General features: G+C 47.2%; 1 protein-coding gene across 1 annotated transcript in view; it reads left to right on the top strand.

Moving 5' to 3' along the window:
• The window catches only part of ARID1A (AT-rich interaction domain 1A), a 258,375-nt gene that overhangs the window by 101,563 nt on the left and 135,942 nt on the right, over positions 1 to 20,870 (top strand). Inside the window, exon 4 of the mRNA XM_082245747.1 lies at positions 6,711 to 6,824. Coding sequence (XP_082101873.1) covers positions 6,711 to 6,824 — 114 coding nt within the window. The remainder of the gene's footprint in view (positions 1 to 6,710; positions 6,825 to 20,870) is intronic.

The raw sequence follows: 20,870 nt of genomic DNA on the forward strand, positions 1-20,870 counted from the left end.
CCCCCCTCCTGTGTCCTCCCTCCCCCCTCCATGTTTTTCATTCTCTCCACAGCGGGGTTCCCCCTGCGTAGGTTGCTCTCACATGCCCTGTCTCCCCCCCTTTCCCTAGCCCCTCTTGGGAGGGGGGGGGGGCACGGGTACATTTGGGTAGGGGGGCTTGTCTGGTGTTGGGCTGGAGAGTGGTGGGTGGATGCTGCTGTCGGACCCCTTTTTGGGGGTGGCTGTATGACCTTTTCTCTGGGATCCCCTGCAGCGGCATGTGGTGCCATTTTTGCAGTGGATTCTGTATTCCCTGCTTTGGCAGCCATGTTTGTGTAGTCCAGCGGCCATGTTTTTGGTTTCTCCATAGTTTAAGGGCGGACATTTTCTTGTACTCTTTGTGCGGTGATGAGATGTGAGGGCCTCTAGTGTCAGTGTTGGCTCTTCTGTCTGGCTGCCGCACGAACGGATCGGTCAGCTACGGTGTCTCCCACTATACCACCACGGCATTCTCCTCGGTACATGTTTTGTACAAAGGGCTATCTTAAGGGTGCATGGATGCACCTTTACATGTGAGTTTATTTGCTCTATTTAAATAAGTTATTTGAAGGATTTCAGCACTATTGTCGGTTTACTCTCATTTGCATATAACGGCGGATCTGTTTAGTTTACACATTGATTGTATTGCTGCTGTCGGAGTGGAGCTATTCTGCTATTTCCGATGTATAATTCCCTGCATATAAGCGGTTATACATCTCCATTAAGTTTAGCACCCACTCGTAGAGGGGTGCACGTGGTTGCTGGGTTGTGACACTCTGGTCATTCACTTCCTGGGATACACCAGCCACTCTGAGGTGGCTTGAGCACCTTGTTTGAATCCTGTTTCGTTTACCACCAGCACATTATTTGGACTGTTTTTTGGACTGAATTTAATTAATATTTTTACACTGTGCACTTTCTGATGAACCTTTGTAAGGGGCAGGCTGCATCTGCTGCGGACATTTCCAAGTGGATCAGGCAGACAATGGTGCAGGCCTATTCGATTATGGGTCAGGTTCCCCCTTTCCCTCTTAAAGCGCATTTTGCAAGGGGGCTTAGTGCAGCCTGGGCCTTCCATCATCAGGTGTGCAAGACAGCTACATGGTCCTCTGTACACACATTCACAAAGTTTTTTATAAGGTGGATGTACTTGCAGCTTCGAATGCAGCCTTTGGCCGCAAGTTTTGCAGGCTGCGGTTGCAGTGGCTCTCGCCTCTTGAGGGGGGGGGGGGGGTGATTTTTTTTTTTTTCCTGGTTGTGAGCTCCAGTTATTTCTGGTTGAGCTCGTGTTTTTTTTTTTTTTTTTTTTTTTTTTTTTTTACCTGGTTGGCTAGGTTTAGCCCTGTTGGGAATTATACGTTTCTCTTACGTCCTCGGACAGTCGCCGCCCGATGGTATTAGCCTTCACTAATGGGTAATGGCGCCCTTTGCAGGAGCAAGGCTAGGCAGATAATTAGGATAATACAAAAAAACTTTTATACCTCGGCATGCCACTAGGAGGCCATCCTTTAGCCATTATCCTGAACCCAATCTGACATTACCTCAGTTTTAAGCTGCCTAGCTAAGGAGCTGGTTAGGTCTTTCTGCTGGGACTGTGCGTCTCAGCTTTCTTTGTTTTTTTCTGAATTCATGTGTTTCTTTACACAATAGATTCTTATCTCTCACTATCCCTAGTTAGTCAGGGATTCCTTTCCTGGAGGACTACAAGTGACTGCAGAGCTGGGCCTCGGACTGGGTATTATAGATCCTTATGGAGTCCCAGCCTGCCAACGAGCATTGCAGGTTACTGGTACGCCCAGGCCTCGCAACGACAGTGCCCCTCCAATAGGGGGCGAGCCTGCGGAGATGCGCCTTCGCTGAGGGTGTCTCAACCCAGATAACCCGCGTGTTGCCAGCATCCCTCCTTGGCTGAGGGCACCCCCACTCAGGGTGGGAGGTCTCCTGTATCTAAGCGGTGCCCGCTTCCTGGACTGGTGAGTACTGATACCCCCTTGTCCCTGGGGACGTTTGGGAGGTTGTGGGCCCACTCTTAGGGGATAGCAGGGCTGGTGGTCTCTGTAGGATCCCCCTTCTGGCCGGGTTGTTGGTTCTCCCTGCTTCCGCTGTGGGCGCTGTAGGGGTCTCCCTGGGGGTCCCTGATAGCCAGAATGTGTTTGTACACTTTTTGCTGCTGATTTGGAGGGGCCGTCATATTTTATGGTGTGCAGATTCTAAGCTCTGTGAGGAAAGCAGCCATGTTAAGATTCTGCACGTGCTCCCGATCGGGCGCCATCTTGGATGTGGGCAAATGCCTAAAGGGCAAGTGACCATTTTCCCTGTGACATTTTCCATTGAGTATCAATAGGCACCTTTTGTCTGGGCTCGAGGGCTGGGCCTCTAGCAATGTGAGGTCACTTCCTCCTTCACATTTTCTCCTGTGTAAAAATGTGCTGACAGGCTGGGGATTTTTAGAAATCCTTCTGTCATTTTTCATCCAAAACGTTTTTACTTGTGGCTAGTATGTTTTCACAGGGGGCTCTTTCTGTTAGTGGAGATTGTGCGAGGGGGACGGGTCAGCGGGGAAACTGCCTATTTAAGTGACATTACTACAGTAATTGCTTAAAATATGCACTTAGTGTACTAATGACACTGACAGGGAATGGATTAACTCAGGGGCGATCAAAGGGTTAAATGGGAGCCTAGGGGGTGTTTTCTAACCTGGGGGATGGGCTTATGGAATCAGAGACCTGTATTCCTAAATAGTAGGAACACAGGAGCTCTGGGTTGATTGCTGAGAGAACGGTCTGCTGTGTTTACTCAACAGCAGGCCGCGATTCTCTCTCCAAGGGGAGCAATCGTGTGCGCCCCATGGATCGCTCCCGTAAACCCTTGTACAGGTACGGCGATTTGCGGGAACCTGAAGCCATATATCTGCGGTGCCTGGTCGGCAAGTGGGTAAAATGAATTCGATGTAGTGTTGCATGACGGAGTACGTCTTCGGTCGCACTGAACCCGACTTTGAAATTCGTGCAACTTCCCTTTAAGCTGCATGATTTAAAAGATGCATGTACGTGCCATGTAGACACCTGTTTGACTTCATGTACAGAGGTCAATGCAAGTCGCACAAGAAATTGCAAAAAGTAGTGCAGGAACTACTTTCAAAATCGGTGCAACTCCAATGGAGTCGCACTGATTTTGACAGCTTCAGTTGCGGATGAAACTATCAAATCACACGAAAAATTTGCACCGTTGTGAACTGGGAATAATTGGTAGTCAAACTGTCACAGCACTGAAAAATGGAAATAAAGGGGGTGTAACATGCTGGTACCGAGATGTTCGAATTGAAGCCACATAGGAGCCTTATAGAAATAAAGTATAGGAGACAAAATTATGCTACAACTTTGGTATATTTTATATAGTTATTGCAGAATGTTTGACCAGCTGCTTTTATTTCTTACTTTGGACTCATTTTTGTTCCTGCTGTTTCACAATAAATGTGAAGTGCACGGATATAAAACAAAATTCTATTGTATTGTCCTATATTTAAAACATTGAGTACAATTTATTGCACTTTTTAAAAAAATATAAACTAAGAATTTTGTTGTGACAATGTTGATGTAATCTACAATATAAAAGCCTATGTAGGAAAGCCTCTATGAATGCCAATCTTTTTACATAATCTTTTTACATAACTGACTGGGACAGTATTTAAGGAGAAGTTCACTTTTTGTACATGTTACACCTGTACTTTGGGTATAATATGTTACTCTAAAGTATCTGCCTACACCCCCGTGTTGGCGGGGGATTTTTCTCCCAGCACCTGCTTTCACAATTTTAAAACCGCATGGCTGTGCAGAGCTCTGCCCAAATAGCTGCCACATTTGTTCAGTTCTATGTGAATGAATGAACTAAAAGTCCTGTCTTCCACTGTGGCGGATGGCTTGTAGTTCTCAATGAACTATGAGGGTGCTTGTGAGTGCTCTTGTAGTAGTTCATGGAAACTTCCTGCACTTCAGTAACTGCCTATACAGGAGGTACACTGCACAGAATGTCTGCAGGAGCTTGGCATTGCACATGTGATTCACTGATTGTTGGTGCAATGCTTTGCAGGCTGCATTGTTAACATAAATGCACTTTCTCTTTCGTTCATTGATGGACACAGTTCCTGATCATCTTGACCATTGAGTTATACTGCCCCCTACAAGAGTAGGAGACTAGGCAAAAAGAGACTACGAGCTATGGACAGTCCCAGGAGGATCCTCTGGCGAACGCCACAGACACGCTAGTGGCCCTGTGGGGTCAGGATCATCTGATTTGTGCCTTCCCTCCTCTCAAGCTTCTGCCAAGACTTCTACGCAGGTTTGAGGCAGGAGGGATTCCGGTCATCTTAGTGGCTCTGGACTGGCCTGCCGGGCTTGATAGCCGATCTAGTGCGGCTGGTCGCTAACTTTTCTTGGAGGCTTCTTCTCAGGGAGGATCTGCTGTCCCAAGGACCAATCTTCCATCCTGCTTTAGTTGCTGGCTTTGACGGCTTGGCTGTTGAACACCAGGTGCTGATGGATAGAGATTTGTCTGCATCGGTGATTCCAACGCAGTTTAAAGCTAGGAAATCTACTTCTAGGAAGATCTACCATTGTATGTGGAAGACATACATTGCGTGGTGTGAATCTTTTGGGGGGTTCATCCTTGCTCTCTTGGGGTGGTTGAGCGAAAACTAGAAACTCCAATGTCGGCCTTAGCATTATTCTTCCAATGGCCCTTGGCCACACACTCCCTGGTGCGTACTTTTCTTCAGGGATTTAGGCACTTGGCCCCTCCAGTGCGGTCTCCTTTGCACCTCAATCTGATGAGCTTAGTCCTTCAGAAGCCTAATTTTGAGTATCTTCGGGAGATTCCCCTGCTTGCGCTGTTCCAGAAGGTTGCCTCCTTGATGGCTATCACTTCTGCGTGCAGGGCGTCAGAATTGGCGGCGTTATCCTGTTCACCTTACTTGGTGATTCAGAGAGATAAGGTGGTTCTTTGTCCGTATCCGTCGTCCCTTCCAAAGGGTGTATCTGATTTTCATTTGAATGAAGTGTTGCCTTCCCTGTGCCCCAGGTCAAAACATCCGAAAGAAATTGCTTTGCTTGCCTTGGATTTGGTCTGGGCAATTAGGGGGTGTACTTGGCAGCTACGGAGTCTTTTCGGAAGTCACTCTCACTAATTTGTGCTTATGGATGGGCCTCGGAAAAAGCTGTCCGCTTCTTCTGCGACCATTTCCAGATGATCAGACAGATGTGATTCAGGCCTTTTCCATCAAGGGTCAGGTTTCTCTTTCACTGTCAAAGCGCACTCTACTCGGGCGCTCGGTGCCTCCTGGGCCATCTGTCATCAGGCGTCAGTGACGCAGGTTTGCAAGGCGGACACCTGGTCATCGGTGCACACTTTCACAAAGCTCTATAAAGTGGATGTGTTAGCATCTACGGATGCTTCCTTTGGCCGCACGGTTTTGAAGGCTGCTGTTAGAGGACCGGATTCTCTTTGAGGGTGTGATGTTTTTTCAGGTGGGCTCCAGTTGTTTGTTGAGCTCCTGTTTACCTGGTTGGCTATAGTTAGCCTTGTGAATTATTTTCGCTGTTCCCACCCCTCATGTTTGACACTGCTTTGGGACGTCCCAATGTTTAAGATCATCAGGAGCTGTTTCCGCCAATGAACGAAAAAGAAAATGGGATTTTTTTTTTTCAAAAGTTTTTTTTTTTTCAAAAGTTTTTTTTTTTTTTTTTAAAATCTGATCATTGGAAGCACTCCTATTGGTGGTAAATTATTTTCCCAAATCCCTTTCTAATTGCTACATCTGCAAGAGCATATTCTTTTGAAACACTTACTGGCCAGATCACCAAGTGAAAATGAGATGGCCTAAAGAGTAATGCAGCCACCACACCTAATTGGTAAGCTGCAATACAACAAATATTTGCTTATGGATTTTAATACTGTTTTTATTTATTTATTTATTTTTTTAACCGTGCAATGTGCATGTATCTTAAGTTGGGTACACATGTGCCAAAAATGGTCTGGCAGTAGCTGGCCGACTTCCTTCCTAGGTGTACAGCTTCTTGTCGGACAGAAGCCAGTCTTGTGGTCAATCGAATGCTGGAAAACCAGCAACCCATTGACTGGCTTTTCAAGCATGCTGGAAAACCTTCATCTGATTAGCTCTCGCAGGCAACAGCACAATAGCAGGTAGATAGCCACACTAACGTTGAATGTGTTAGTATGGCGATCTGTGTGTGGGTGTTCCCCCCCCCCCCCCCTAAGCCTGCTGAGTTAGAACGAAAAAAAACTTCCCGTGTACCCAGCATTAGCCTTACATAAACTGAGCGATTTTTATAAGTGTCCATTCACACTACCGCGGCTTGTCAGGCGTCTTGTCAGCCTGGCAAGTCGCGGTCTGTCGTGGTCCATTGTGTGCTACAGGAACCGTTCTAATAGGAGCGACACAAGTCGCTCCGACTTAGAAAAAGGTTCCTGTACTATTTCGGGGTGACCTGGAGCGACTTACATAGACATTCATTATATGAAGTCCGTGCAAGTCGCGCCGAAGTCGCGGTGCATGCGACTTCACAGGTCGCCCCCGAAGTCGTGCCGCGTTAGTGTGAACCGAGACTAAAGGTTCATTTTTGGGTTATATTGTTTGTAAACTTTGGCTTTTAACTAATACTTATTTTCTTCACTAGGAGCTCTCTCAGGATTCCTTTACATCCCAGGCTTCATCAACTCCTTCTATGGGTTCCAGCAAAGGACAAGATGAACTTAGTATGGGGATGCAGCCACGACCTTCTAGCCTTCCAGTGAGTAAAATACTTAATGACACTAAAGGATTTTTTAACAATAAGCCATATACATCTACTACCCTGTAGTCTATTTTTTCATTTTTTTTTTTTTTTTTTTTAATTGAGCTTCAAACTTAATTGTAATGAAAGCATAACGCGGTGCATTTCAAACCAACAGATACTTTCAGTAGGCTAATAATCCAACAACACCACAACCATAGTACTGTGATAGCATCTTTGTGGAATACAGAACATGGGAAACATTTGTGATCGTGAACCAACTACATTTAAACCCAACAAGGTACAGTGACTGGGTACCATTGTATGTTGGTATGATGGGCACTCAGCAACTGTATTCTGCGTTGTGGGGCTACCACCGGATTTTAGTCCCTACAGGTGATGGAATGTTTCAACCACCTGTTCCAGACCTTATCATAATTTGGCTGGACAGCCTCTATGGCAATATATCCTCTTTTCTTAAAGGAGCGAGGAATTTGCATCCACCTGTATGGTAAATGGGTGTACTTGCATCCATGACCTGGCTATAAGCTTTCGGACACTAAAGAGTTTAGTGAATGAAAGGGACAAAGAAATTATCTGCATTGTCTGGCAGTAGACCAATGAGACATGTCCTGGGGTCCAGCTGAAGAGGTGAACCCATGTGGTCATGCAAGAATTTTACGATTTTTAGCTAAAAGGTCTGGATTGCAGGACATAACCATATTAAGTGCATGAAAGTGCCTCTCAATGGGATTAAATAGGCCTTCTGTATGATGTACCGTTGCGTCAAACGGTCTGAGTTTGGGTGACAAGAATCGGGGGCTTTCCAGAATTGCATTACAGTCCGTCTCATCTAGTGAGCTAATGTCCTTCTCCCAATGAGCATGCGCCTTGTCAACCACTCTATTGACCTCGGTGCGCAGTTCGAGATGTATAGCAGATATCAATTTGGCTTGGTTGTCCCCCATAATATCTCAAATACGGGTATTCTAGGTAAGGTGAGGATGTCATCTGGAAACTGGGTCTGTAGAGCGTGACTTAACTGGAAATATCTGAATAGCATATGTGACGGAAGGTCGAATTCATCTTTTAGGGATTGAAATGGTCTAATTGCGGTGTCGCACACAACTTGGTGTAGATATAGTGCTCCCCTTGTTGCCCTTAGATTAACGTCCGGAATCAAAGTCAACCATGTTTGTGGTCTCTAGTTTCTGAAGTGCCAATTACCAAATGTGTCTATGGTGAGATGGCATGGAGTTTTGAATCTGTTGGGGTTGTATATGTCCTCGTCAGCTGAAGATTACCTGTAGAGGGTATGGGCAGCTCGGTTTGGTTGTCCAGACAAGCGTTTTGGTAACGGAGGATTTCTAAGTTGTGGAAATGGTAGAAATGGGAAATTTGGAATGCCAAGTAATAGGAGTGGAAGTCTGGCATAGCTACGCCTCCATGTGTAGTCAGGTTTTTAAGTGTGAGCCAGGGTAGCTTATGTCACCTTTGTCCCCATACAAAAGAGTTAAGAATAGTTTCAGTTTGAAATATTTTGAGGGGAATCGGGATCGGAGAGTGCCAAAATGCATATAGAATATATGCATATAGGAGTTTAGGTAAGAGGATCATTTTGATAAGATTTACTCTGCATGTTACTCCAAGAGGAATCCGTGCCCAAGTTTTAATTCTTAGTCCAGAGTGGCAACCAAAATCTTTTATAGTTTGTAAGGCAGTTTGCAATGACAGCCCAGTGTCCTCTAGGTATAGAATCATGTCGTCTGCATACAACCCCACAGTTTGTGAGAGGTCCTAGGCACACAGTGTATACTGGAGTGCGCTCTGAGTGTAATGGCCAGTGGTTCAACGGCCAAGGCGTATAAAAGGCGGGATAAAGGGCATCCCTGCCATGTGGCACGACTAAGAGGAAAAGGGTCTGCTAGCCATCCATTCACTGCTGTTCTAGCGATAGGAAGATAGTATAACAATTTTACCCACTTAATAAACAAGGGGCCAAACCCAAAACCTCTTAAACATTCCCAAAGGTATCCCCACTTCAGAGTCGAAAGCCTTAGCTGCGTCCAGAGCCACTCCCGCCCTGATACCTACTCGCTCGTGACTTTCCTGGATATTCATACATAGGCGACGTATGTTCATAGCCATGTTTTTCCCTGGCATAAAGCCCGTTTGTATGATGGACAAGATTACCAGATTGAGTCGGGAGGCAAGAACCTTTGCTAATATCTTGACATCTGCCTGTAGCACTTATCGGGTGATAAGATTCAGGGTATCGGGGGGTCCTTGCAGAGTTTGGAAATTCCAATAATCGTAGTCTCTCACATGGACTCTGGTAGAGAACCTGTGTCGCATGCATGGTTGTAGAGTGACAACAGTTCAGGGTCAACACATCACAGTAGGTTGCATGGAAGTCTAGGGGTATGCTGTCAGATCCAGGGGCCTTAGCTGAGGCAAACGAGGCTATGGCAGTGGTTATTTCATCCATGGAAAGAGGAGCTTTCTGGGCCCGAATAACTGTGGAAAGGTAGGAAGGCTTGGGTCTCTAACACATGGTAGTCGTTTGTGAGGAGTATAATGTGGCATAGAATGAACAAAACTCTGCAGCAACCAACGAGGTGTCTGACATCTGCCCCATGTGCATCAACCAAAAACACCACAAGCGGTGGCCTAGAATCCTGGTGAGCCAGATATGCCAGCATTTTGCCCGCTCGTTCGCCCTGCTCAAAAACTCCTCTACAAAAGAAAAGTTTGTTTAGCCTTCTCATAGTAGAGCTGCTGGTCAACAATTCGAGTTTGGGATTTAAGTGCGGAGATGTTCGTAGGCGAGGGGTCTAAGGTGCAGGAGTCAGTTATTGAGTGAGTTAGTGCTTGTTGGAGGGTGGACTGGGATGTTGCCTTTAGCCAGTTAATGCGTGTAGAAAGGGTAGATCGGACATATAGATTGAAGGCTTCCCAAACAAGGGCTGTGGTGGCGGAGCCCTGATTTTAATTAAAATAAAACTCTCACGTGGCAAGTCTTCCTGATCCGCCAAGGCAAGAATCCAGAAGGGGTGAAAGCGCTAGGGGCGGGGTATGGTCTGGGGGGCCAAAGAAAACATTGCCCAGTAGGGAGTGTGATCTGAGAGGGATCTAGGCTCGAATCCCGTTTCTTTCATTAAGGGGAATAATCGGAGACCACCATAAGATCTATACTTGACCTTGTGCAGTGCATTGCTGCGAAACATGAGAAGGCCAGGGTATCAGGATGTTGATGGTGCCAAGTATCCGTCAATGCAAAGTCTCTAAGCAAACGGCCAAGCCGGGTAGTAGTGGGTGGCGAGGGAGATAGTCTGATGTAAGCGATCTAGGGAAGGGTTTAGGACCATGTTGAAGTCACCCAGCCAGAAGGCTGGAATGGTAGGGTGTTGGGCAATAAATACACCCTCATTCTCTACTGCAGAGCTAGGAAGGAAGGGAGGGAGGAAAATAGCAGGCCAGGATCAAGTATGGTCTAGCGTATAAGTTCACATGCAGAAAAACAAACCTGCCTTGGGGGTCTGTGCATATAGAGCTAATTGACATCTGGACCGTCCTGGCAATCAAATTGAGACTCCTCTGGAGTATGTATTGGTGGCATTAGAGGTCCAGCCTATCAAAGGGTGCCTTAGAGGAAGCTGAAGCTGGCCTGTGACATGGGTTTCCACTAAAACCACTGTCTGCCCTATAGGGTTTGAGACAGCTGAACGTAGCGGAACATTTTTACCTGTCTCTGAGCCCACTGATTCCATGTGAGAAATTTTATGGTGTCCATATGAGGGATGTGTCATATAGTAAGGATTGACGCTGTGGTTGCTGAGCTCAGTCCTGACCTCAGTATCTGAGGAAAGGGATTTAGGAGTAATTATTTCAGAAGACTTAAAGGTGGAAAGACAATGTAATGGAGCAGCACGAAATGCCAGCAGAATGCTTGGATGTATAGGGAGAGGTATAAGCAGTAGAAAGAGAGAAGTACTTATGCCACTGTACAGAACACTGGTGAGACCTCACTTGGAGTATTGTGCGCAGTACTGGAGGCCATATCTCCAGAAGGATATAGATACTCTAGAGAGAGTTCAGAGAAGAGCTACTAAACTAGTACATGGATTGCAGGAAAAAACTTACCAGGAAAGGTTAAAGGACCTTAACATGTATAGCTTGGAAGAAAGAAGAGACAGAGGGGATATGATAGAAACTTTTAAATACATAAAGGGAATCAACTCGGTAAAGGAGGAGAGCATATTTAAAAGAAAAACTACCACAAGAGGACACAGTTTTAAATTGGAGGGGCAAAGGTTTAAAAGTAATATGAGGAAGTATTACTTTACTGAGAGAGTAGTGGATGCATGGAATAACCTTCCTGCAGAAGTGGTAGCTGCAAATACAGTGAAGGAGTTTAAGCATGCATTGGATAGGCATAAGGCTATCCTTCATATAAGATAGGGCCAGGGACTATTCATAGGATTCAGATATATTGGGCAGACTAGATGGGCCAAATGGTTCTTATCTGCCGACACATTCTATGTTTCTATGTTGCCCCCAAGGCAAGTCTGCAAAGGTTACTTTACAGTAGTTGGATAAAATACAGCTGGATAGTTAGTCAGGTAAAAAAAAAAAGTTGTATAAAGTCCAGGCGCTTACAATCCAAAACACTCCTTATTGAAAAATGATCGATTGAACAAGTGGTCGCTATGATAAACCACCGCCAGTGCCTGGCGTGGGATGTATATGCAAAACATAGTAGACAAAACACGGGCAGCGCACAGTAGTGGTGTGTGTGTGTGTGTGTGTGTGTGTGTATGGTATGTGTATATAATATGCAAGGGATAAACCCATACAGTCAACGAGAGATAAAATTAAAATAGTTCACAATTGAAGATTATAAGATAATATACCAAAGTACATGTGGTCCTGGTGGCCAGCGAGGACGTTGACCAGGTCCCATGTGAGTACACCAAATGGAATTGTTCCTCTCTTGGAATGTCACAGAACCCTAAAGAGGATGGATGAAATCCACATGAGGGGCGAGAAGTGAATCTGGACGGGACGCTGCCGGCGCGTGTGCCAGCCGTAACATACAATCGCCATAGGCAACATGGCTTCCGGGGGTGACGTCACGCAGTCGCTGGGCAACCGACCCAGAGCAGGAACCAATGCGGAGCTCAAGCTTGCCTTCTTGCCATGACTACACGTTTCGCACGCATGCTCTTTGTCAAGTCTTTGTCAAGTCGCATGCATACGAAACATGTAGTCATGGCAACAAGACAATAAATATATCACTACTGTGCGCTGCCCGTGTTTTTGTCTACCAAGTCTTTTGTCTTTCAGGTAAGTTGTACCATGTAGATAATGGGATCTCACAAATATACGAGAAATAAAACTGAACATACTTCCCCACCCTGCTCTCCGCTGCCCAAACCTTGCGGGAGCCTAATACCCAAAACTGGTGCAAAGATGGTGTACAATAGTGAAAACGGAGAAGCCCGTGTGAACAGCATAGGTTGTATGGTATGGTGAGGAGAAAGTCATCTCTGCACTGTGTCCAGCAGGCAAAGGGGGCAAACTATCGCTGGTAGGACTTGTTACATAGGCATCTTCTGAAGCACGCTTCCCGTACATGAGCGGTAAGGAGTATAGGTAAAGATAAATATTAATGGAAATACATAGTCATGCGTGAAACAAAATAAACTTAAGTTGGTGCCCAAGGGGGTGCTACGTGTTAAAGTTGAACTCAAGTATAGCCAACGGGGGGGAAAAAGAAAAGGGGGATAATCAAAGGGAAGAAAAAAATTGCCAACCAGGGGACTCAGCATGGACAATGTAAAGAGGCGCAGTTATACCATGACCGGGAGTCGGTGTTTCAAAAGCAAATGTAAATATACTCTAGGGTGGCATACACAATTGGGCTGGGAACAGCATGGGATACTCAGGTGGTGCAGTCGGGGGTGCTGTTTTAACATCTGTGAAGCGGGAAGGCTGCTTCTGGACCTCTGCCGAGAAGTCAGGGAACACCATGATCTGGGTGTTGTGGAATGGGATGTTGCCGCGGTCGTGTGTCACGTCGCAGGATTGTATCACGGTTGCAGTAATTTAAAAGTTTTGTTATGAAGGTTCTAGAAGGCGCTCCTCAGGAGGACGGCGAGCTGGCATGCAATGGGCACGTTCCACTGCAAAAGTTGTACAGAAGGCTTCCCTGCCATAGGTGGGAGTCAGGTTTTCCAAGAATGTAGCTGGATCTGAGCCTTCAGCTCCTTCAAGGAGCCCGATAAAGTCTGATGTTGCAGTTGCGGGCCCTATTCTCCAGGTCATCCTGTGTTCGATGAGCCAGTTGCTGCAGCTGCCTCTGGAGAGATTCAGTAATGTGCTGGAGTGGGTAAATGGTGTCCTCTGCCCAGCTAATTCTAGTTTGTTTCTTGATCCCTCAGTTTAGCCATGTCTTGTCTGATCAGGGGTATGTCCACCTTTTTACCTCCTCTATTTTTGATGTCAGAGTGGCTTGACACGTGGAGATAGCCTCCAGAGCCATGGCAGTGTCAGCTGTGGCGGCCTCAGGAGTGGAGACTCCATCTTCTGCCGACGGGTCCCGCTTCTGTCTATGAAATTTGTCCAGCGACGGATACCACCTTCCGTGGCGGTGACATGACCGGTGAGGTAACGGCACCTTGTTACATGGTTCCGGAGATGGTTGGGCACCCAGAATATTATTCACAGGAGAATCCGGGAGCGGAGCTCAGTTTTTGTGCCTCTTACTCCCTTGCTGTCCAGGACATGCCCCCCAAAGGCAAAACATTTTAAGTTTTTGAATAGGGTGGAGAATGATTGGAACATCTTTTATGTTTTTATTTCTGTCTGTGCCCCCCTGTTCGGGAGATTCACATTCATTTCCATTAAAAAGTAAAGTAAAAGAAACACTCACGTTTTGAAGTTGTCCGCAGAACAGTTAGAGGGGCAATAATCGAATTGGGACATTAGTTCTGTTGACACTACATGATTTCCTCACTTTGAACAGATTTTCTCAGTTACTTTTTTGGCTGAGAGACAAGTGAAGAGAAATATCCCCAATGGGTCACAGGTGGCAAAAAATAAAAAACTGACCGGGATTAGAATCCTCCCTTATTCCAAAATAAAAGCTGTGCTTTTAGTTCTACTTTAATCGTACAGTACAGGCTACACGTTTAAAAGTTTACGTGTCCAACAACAGGTCCCTTGGGAGTCTCCTCTATAACCCACCCTTTTCCCACTCATGAGTCTTCAGGTTTTTGCGAGTGTGCTAAGGTGATAGACCTCTTCTCCTTTACTGAGAAATCACTTAGATTAACTGTTTTTTCCAAAGATTTTTTTTGTTCCACTCTGGAACTCACTTTCCTCTAATACTATAATATAAGCAGTGCATCTGTATTTGTGCAATCTCAGCAAAACCTTGAACTGTACAAGGACTCAAATCCCACAGGGGGGGGGGGGGGAATTTAGCCTGGACTTTTACTTCATGCACTGGATCCTGCATGGGTGCTCACAACATTTATTGCAACACGTATAGGGCTATACGGGTCCAGGCCACTAGTCCGTTCCTGTGGATCTCATACCCTGATGATGTCTCAGGTTATGCCCATCAATACAGGCGATGCCTTGACCCCATGTAGGGAACAGAAATGTGGACCATTAAGACGGTCCTTTTCGTCTCTGACCATTGCAGTAACCCCACAATTCTGTTTTAGTATGCATTCATGTGCTTGTACTGATCAGGCAAGTGGACTATTTCAGAATTTTAATCTTTTTATAATGTAAAGTTTTGAATTGGTTGCTAAAATTCAACCGCTCAGTCTTGGGTGGATGACCAGGGTTTGCATCATGCCACAGATCCCAAACTTTACTGCCACTTTTGCCTAAAGCCCCTTATAGGGTGTTTGGCCACTTCCTCCTGTCAATTTGCTGTGAGAACTTTGTTACAGGATGGTCTGCATCGATTTTGTGGTGTACTGTTCAGACCCACTTACCTCTTATCTACAACTTACACTGAGAGTACCCTTACTCGTAGCAATGAAAGAAAGCCATTACAAAAGCTCAGGCGAGCATATGCTCTGCTGAAAACTCACACAACAGTCTGAAAAGCGAAAAAGCTTCCCTTGCACTGGAGCAGGACTCTTGTTTTACCATAGATATTTGCATTTGATTATAGCTCTATCTCAGGTACACAACAAGCTGCAACCTATCTGATTAAGGCAGTCTTTTGTGCAATATGCCACATTTTCTCAGACCACTATTGGCTTTTATTACAACCATCCCTACCCAGGCTCCTTCTGCAGTGCCACTGTTTCTACCAGAGTTGGAAATGTAATAATGCTAATGCGGAGTCGGTGACACCGGTGCAGTTTGGCACCCACAGATCCTCCACGGTGACAGATGTTCCCCTTTCCTGCCTATTTTGATGAAATTGTCGCTAGTCAGTGGGCATCCCTGAAATGCATGGTTGGAATACCTAAATGTTTTGCTAGGAGATATCCCTTTTGAGGAGTCTCTCCTAAGGAAGCTCATGGTTCCAGTCGGTGCACACTCAGGTTTTTTGGTTAAATAAGGCCACACTTTTGCCGGTGGAGGATTCTCCATCCTTTAAGGATCCTGTGGACAAGTGAACTGAGGCTTTGCTTCAATTTAACGGAATGGCTAGGGTTTTGTGCCAGGATCTGGAGGGGAGTGAACATCCTTCTGAGCTGGCAGATCAGTTGATTCAAAGAGTAGATTTGTGATGCATCCCTGGATGCAGCCCCTTTGGCTGGCAGAGTATCTGTGACGGCGGTGATCCTTCGCCACATGATTTGGTTGAAGTACTGGTTAGCAGACCAGGCTTCTATAAAGGTGCTGACTGATCTACCTTTTGTAGGTGACAGTTTGTTCGGTGCCTCCATGAAGATGATCATTAAGGGCATTAGGTGAGGTAAGAGTACTTTTACTTCCACTGGTTGCTAAAGGGCAAGGAACCTTGTCGTAAATGTGGTCCTTTTTTCTTGGCTCACAAGCGGCCCTTTCGTCCGACTGGATCGCAGGAAAAGGGTTCAAGATCCACCTGTACTATTGCAGGCGTCTCCAAGAGACCTTGGAATGGTAAGTCAAAAGCGGGCCCTGTTGGATCTGCAGTCAAGCCTTCCTCGGCCTGAAGGGGTGCCCTCACCCGTATTTGGGGTGGGGGGATGTCTGTTTCTTTCTGGACCCATGGACCCTGCTCATTCAGGACAAATGGGTCCACGAGTTGGTTCGGTTACAAGATCGAGTTTTGGTCCTTGCCTTTGGCAAGGTTCTTTTCTTCCAGCTTGCGCCTGTCTCATGATGGGCTGCAGGGCCTCTACAGGGCAGTGCAGGACCTGTTTGCACAAGGAGTCATTGTGCCAGTTCCAGAGTCGGAAAATGTTTTCAAGGTGTTAATTTGAATCTGTGTACAGTACCAGGAAGGAAGGCAATGTTTGTCAGATCATGGACCTCAAGGCTCTGAACCACTTTGTGTGGGTTCAGAAATTTCGGTAGTCCATTCGCATGGTAGTAGCATTCCTTCATCAAGGGGATCTTTTGGCCTCTATCTATCAAGGACGCTTACCTTCATATTCCAATATATGTCGGGCACCAGTGTTTACTTCGCTTTGCCATGGGCGAGGAGCACTATCAATTTGCGGCGTTACCGTTTGGTCTCGCTTCAGCTCCTGGGGTGTTCACAAGTGTTGGCCTCGGTCTTGACCCGACGCCGGTAGAAGGGGTCGCGGTACTAGGCTACCCAGAAGATCTGCTTCTGCGTGCAGCGTCTTCTCTAGAAGTCGATCTGTTCATTACTGTGCAAACTCAGTTCGTATGTACACTGAATTTTCAGAAATCTGCTCTACTCAGGGTCTGATGCTGGATTCAGCCTTGGCCTGGGTGTTTCTTCCACAGGCGAAGCTACCGATGTTGCAGGATGCGATTCGGCTCCTGTTGTCCAACCGTCGGTCGTCGCTCAGGGCTTGCATGCAAGTGCTGGGTCTGATGGTCTCCACCTTCGAGGCAGTTCCGTTTGCTCAGTTCCATACCAGACCTCTGCACAGAGAGATTCTTGCCAAATTGTCGCTAGACAATCGGATCCTGCTGAGCTGTGGTATGAGAGGGTCTCTGATATGGTGGCTCTGCTCCACCTGGGGAAGTCCTTTCTTCTTCTGTATTGGACAGTGATTTCTATGGATGCCAGTCTGTCTGTCTGGGTGGGGAGGTGTCTTGGGAGTATACTCGGCTCAAGGTGTTTGGACTTGAGGAGTCCAGTCTGCCGATAAACATCCTAGAGATTCAGGCGATCAGGCTTTTTCTGTCCCAGTGGACGGATCGTCTGCAGGGATGCCCGGTGAGGATAAAATCAGACAATGCTACGACTGTGGCATATGTCAATCAAGGGGGCACAAGAAGTGCACCTGGCGGCTTGGAAAGTAGCCAGCATCCGAAGGTGGGGCAAAACAATGTTCTGACCCTCCTGCTGTGTACGTTCCAGGGGTAGAGAATTGGCAAGTGGACTATCTCAGTCGACAGGTGTTGGATCAGGGAGAATGGTCTCTCCATCCAGAGGTGTTTCATCAACTGTCTTCGGTGGGGGACTTTCGATGTGGACCTCACGTCTTAACAGGAAGGTGCAGAGGTTCGTGTCAAGGTCTCGGGATCCTCTGGCGGACACCCTGGTGGCCCCCTTGGATCAGTATCATCTGATTTACGCTTTTCCTCTAATACAACTTCTGTAGAGACTGCTATGCAGGATCGAGGTGGAAGGGATTCCAGTCATTCTGGTGGTGCCAGACTGGCCTCGCTGGACTTGGTACGTAGGGCTGGTAACAGATGTCCCTTGGAAACTTCCGCTCAGGGACCTATCTTCCATCCTGCTTTACAGTCACTGGCTTTAACGGCCTGGCTATTAAAGCCAGGTGCTGAAGGACAGAGGGCTGTCGGTCAGTGATTCCTGCAGTGTTGAAAGCTAGGAAATCTACTTCTAGGAAGGTTTGTCATTGAGTTTGGAAGGCGTACATTACTTGATGTGAGTCTAAGCCCCCATTCACACTAAGGCGACCTGTGAGGCGACCTGGTCGCCTCACAGGTCGCCGTAGGTCGCCTTCCATAGGGAAGCTGCGGACCCGTTCTAATAAGAGCGACACAAGTCGCTCCGACTTAGAAAAAGGGTCCGGAGCTTCTTTGGGGCGACCCGGAGGCGACCGCCATAGACTTCAATGTTATGAAGTCTGTGGCGGCCGCTACGAGGTCGCGGCGCGCTGCTCTCACCGCGACCTCGGAGGTCGCCATCCGAAGTCGGATCACCCCTATGTGAACGGGGCCTTAGAGGGGTTTCTCCCCATTCCTTTTCTGTGTCTCGCCTGTTGGTGTTTCTACAACTAGGTGTAGATCAACGTTTGTCTCTGGGCACCATCAAGGGCCAGATTTCTGCCTTGGCCATATTCTTTCAAATGCCGTTGGACATAAAGTCCTTGGTTCACACTTTTGTGCAGGGGGTTTGTCATCTGGCTCCCCCGGTGCGACCCCTGGTACCTTCAAAAGCCTCCTTTTGAAAATATTTGTGAACTTCCTCTGTTCACTCTGTCACAGAAGGTCACCTTTTTGGTCGCTATTACGTCTGCGCGTAGGGTGTTGGCTGCGTTGTCCTGTCTGTCCCTGTGAACCACCAGGTAAGGCGACTGAGTAGTGTTACGACCCTTGTCAGGTGTTCCTTTCTAAGGTTGTCTCTCTGGGTTTCATTTGAATGAAGATATTGTGTTGCCGTATTTAGGTCCTAAGCCGAAACACCCTAAAGAAATTGCTCTACACTCCCTGGATGTAGTTTGGGCAATTAGGGTATACTTGGCGGCGACTGAGTCAATTCGGAAATCCGATTCTTTTTGTTCTGAAGGATGGATCTCGTAAGGGGCAGGTCGCATCTGTTGTGACCATTTCCAGATGGATCAGGCAGACCTATTCCTTTAAGGGTCAGGTTTCTCCTTTCCCGGTCAAGGCGCAATCTACAAGGGCACTTGGTGCCTTCCGTCATCAGGCGTCAGTGGTTCAGGTGTGCAAGGCGTCTACGTGGTCTGTACACATTTGTAAAATTTGATAAGGTGGATGTACTTGCATCTTCGGATGCTGTGTTCGAGCCGCAAAGTTTTGCAGGCTGCGATTGCAGAGGCTCCTGCCTCTTGAGGGTGTATTTTTTTTTTTTTTTTCTCCTGGTGATGAGCTCCCAGTTGTTCCTGGTTGAGCTCCTGTTTTATCCGGTTGGCTATGTTTAGCCCTTGTTGGGAATTTATATGTATATTTTTTTTTTTTTTGCTTTTTCCCACCCCTTATATTGACACTGCTTTGGGACATCCCAAGGGTCTAAGACAACATGGAGCTGTCTGTCAGTGAACGAAAGAGAACTGGATTTTTGTCTTACCGTAAAATCCTTTTCTCTGAGGTACACCGACTGTCACAGCACCCGCCCCTCTGGTTGAGTTAGGTATTCTTCTGACACTGCTTGTTACAACACTGCTTGTTACAAACTGAAGTCCTATAGCAGGAAGTGATGGTATACCCCCTGGGACTGTCTCGGGGGCATAGCCACAATTGTTTCTGCCTAGTCATACTCCTAAAGAGAGCAGCATAAGCTCAAGGGTCTAATAAGACATGGAGCTGTGTCCGTTGGTGAACCTCAGAAAAAGATTTTGAGACAAATCCTTTTTCTCTTACGTCCTCCCGACAGTCGCCGCCTCTTCATATTCGTCACATATGGGGTATTAGACTTTGCTCCGAAGGAGTAGCTAGGCAACAGAATATGTTAACATTAAAGCTTTTAACGTATCCCACCCTCAAGGGGTGGTCCCCTCAGTCAATACCCTCCTACTTCCTGCAACCATATCCCAGTTTTAATGTCTAGCTTGTCAGGAGTGGCTGGCTCTCTGTGCTGGGGCTTTGTGCCCCAGACTCTTTCTTCTTTTTTGATTTTTTGTTTGAGTTTTCTCTCTACCTTTTACTTGGCTGTTCTTTTTGTCAGCATTAGTTAGTTCTTCGGATGAAGAGGATCATGCGGGCTGGGTCTCGGTCTGATCCCCCTGGTCGCAGGTCGTGGGTCAGTGGCTTCCCAGCCTGCCATCGAGCGTTCAGCCAGGTAACGCTCCTGGCACAGTGAACGACCCATCCCTGTTCGGTGCAGGGATGATTGGTGAGGTGGCTACCTCACTGGACGCTGTGCGGTTTCTTAACCCCCATTCTGTGCGTCTTGTATGCGACTCTCCCTGCCTCATGTGCAGCGGCTTGTTCGCCTGTGCGCCACTGTGAGGTAAGTGTATTTATGTGGGGACCTGTCTGTCTGGGGGGGTGTCAGTCTGGGACTGTGTAACCTGCCTCTATTCACACTGTTTGTCTCCCTATCTCTCGGCTGCATGCTGTGGGCTGCAAGGGGGGGGGGGAGCTGTGTGACACTGTGTGTGTCAGCCTTGTCAGTGTGTAAAGCTGTGTGCTGTGGGGCATGTTTTGTGGCATGTTTGGGCATTATACAGCGATCGCTGCGGCGATCTGACATGTTTTTTTATATACAGACATGTGTGCATTACTGTACTGTGGAGCGGCGGTTTCGGCGCCAAACGGCGCCATTTTGCCTACACTCGCTCCAGCCGCATGTTCTACATGCATGGCGGCCATTTTCTTGTAGCCTCCCATAGGCTTTCATAGAGCGCCCTGGCAGCATCACTTCCTCTTCTCCAGGAACACCGATCGAGGCAGCGGCGAGGGTCTCCTCAGGTTATATCCTTCCTATCCATTGCCTGTGTCAGTTTTATTGTCCCTGTGGGGGTCTCATTGTGCTTGTGTGTGGTGCGGTGGGCTGCGCTCGCCGCGCTTGTTAAAGGGGCAGTTAACCCTTTATTATCCGGCATTTGTTATAGGGGCAATGGATTCTCAGGAGGGCAAATTTCCTACCGCCTTGGTGGAAAGCCAGGGGACCGCTGTTTCCCCCCCAGGGGGGGATTTAGCCACTATTGTGGCTGGCCTTGCTGCTCAGGTGCAGATGCTGGTGGCTGCTCAATC

Source organism: Pelophylax lessonae (genome assembly GCF_965119305.1).
Source record: "Pelophylax lessonae genome assembly, chromosome: 2".
NCBI lineage: Eukaryota > Metazoa > Chordata > Amphibia > Anura > Ranidae > Pelophylax > Pelophylax lessonae.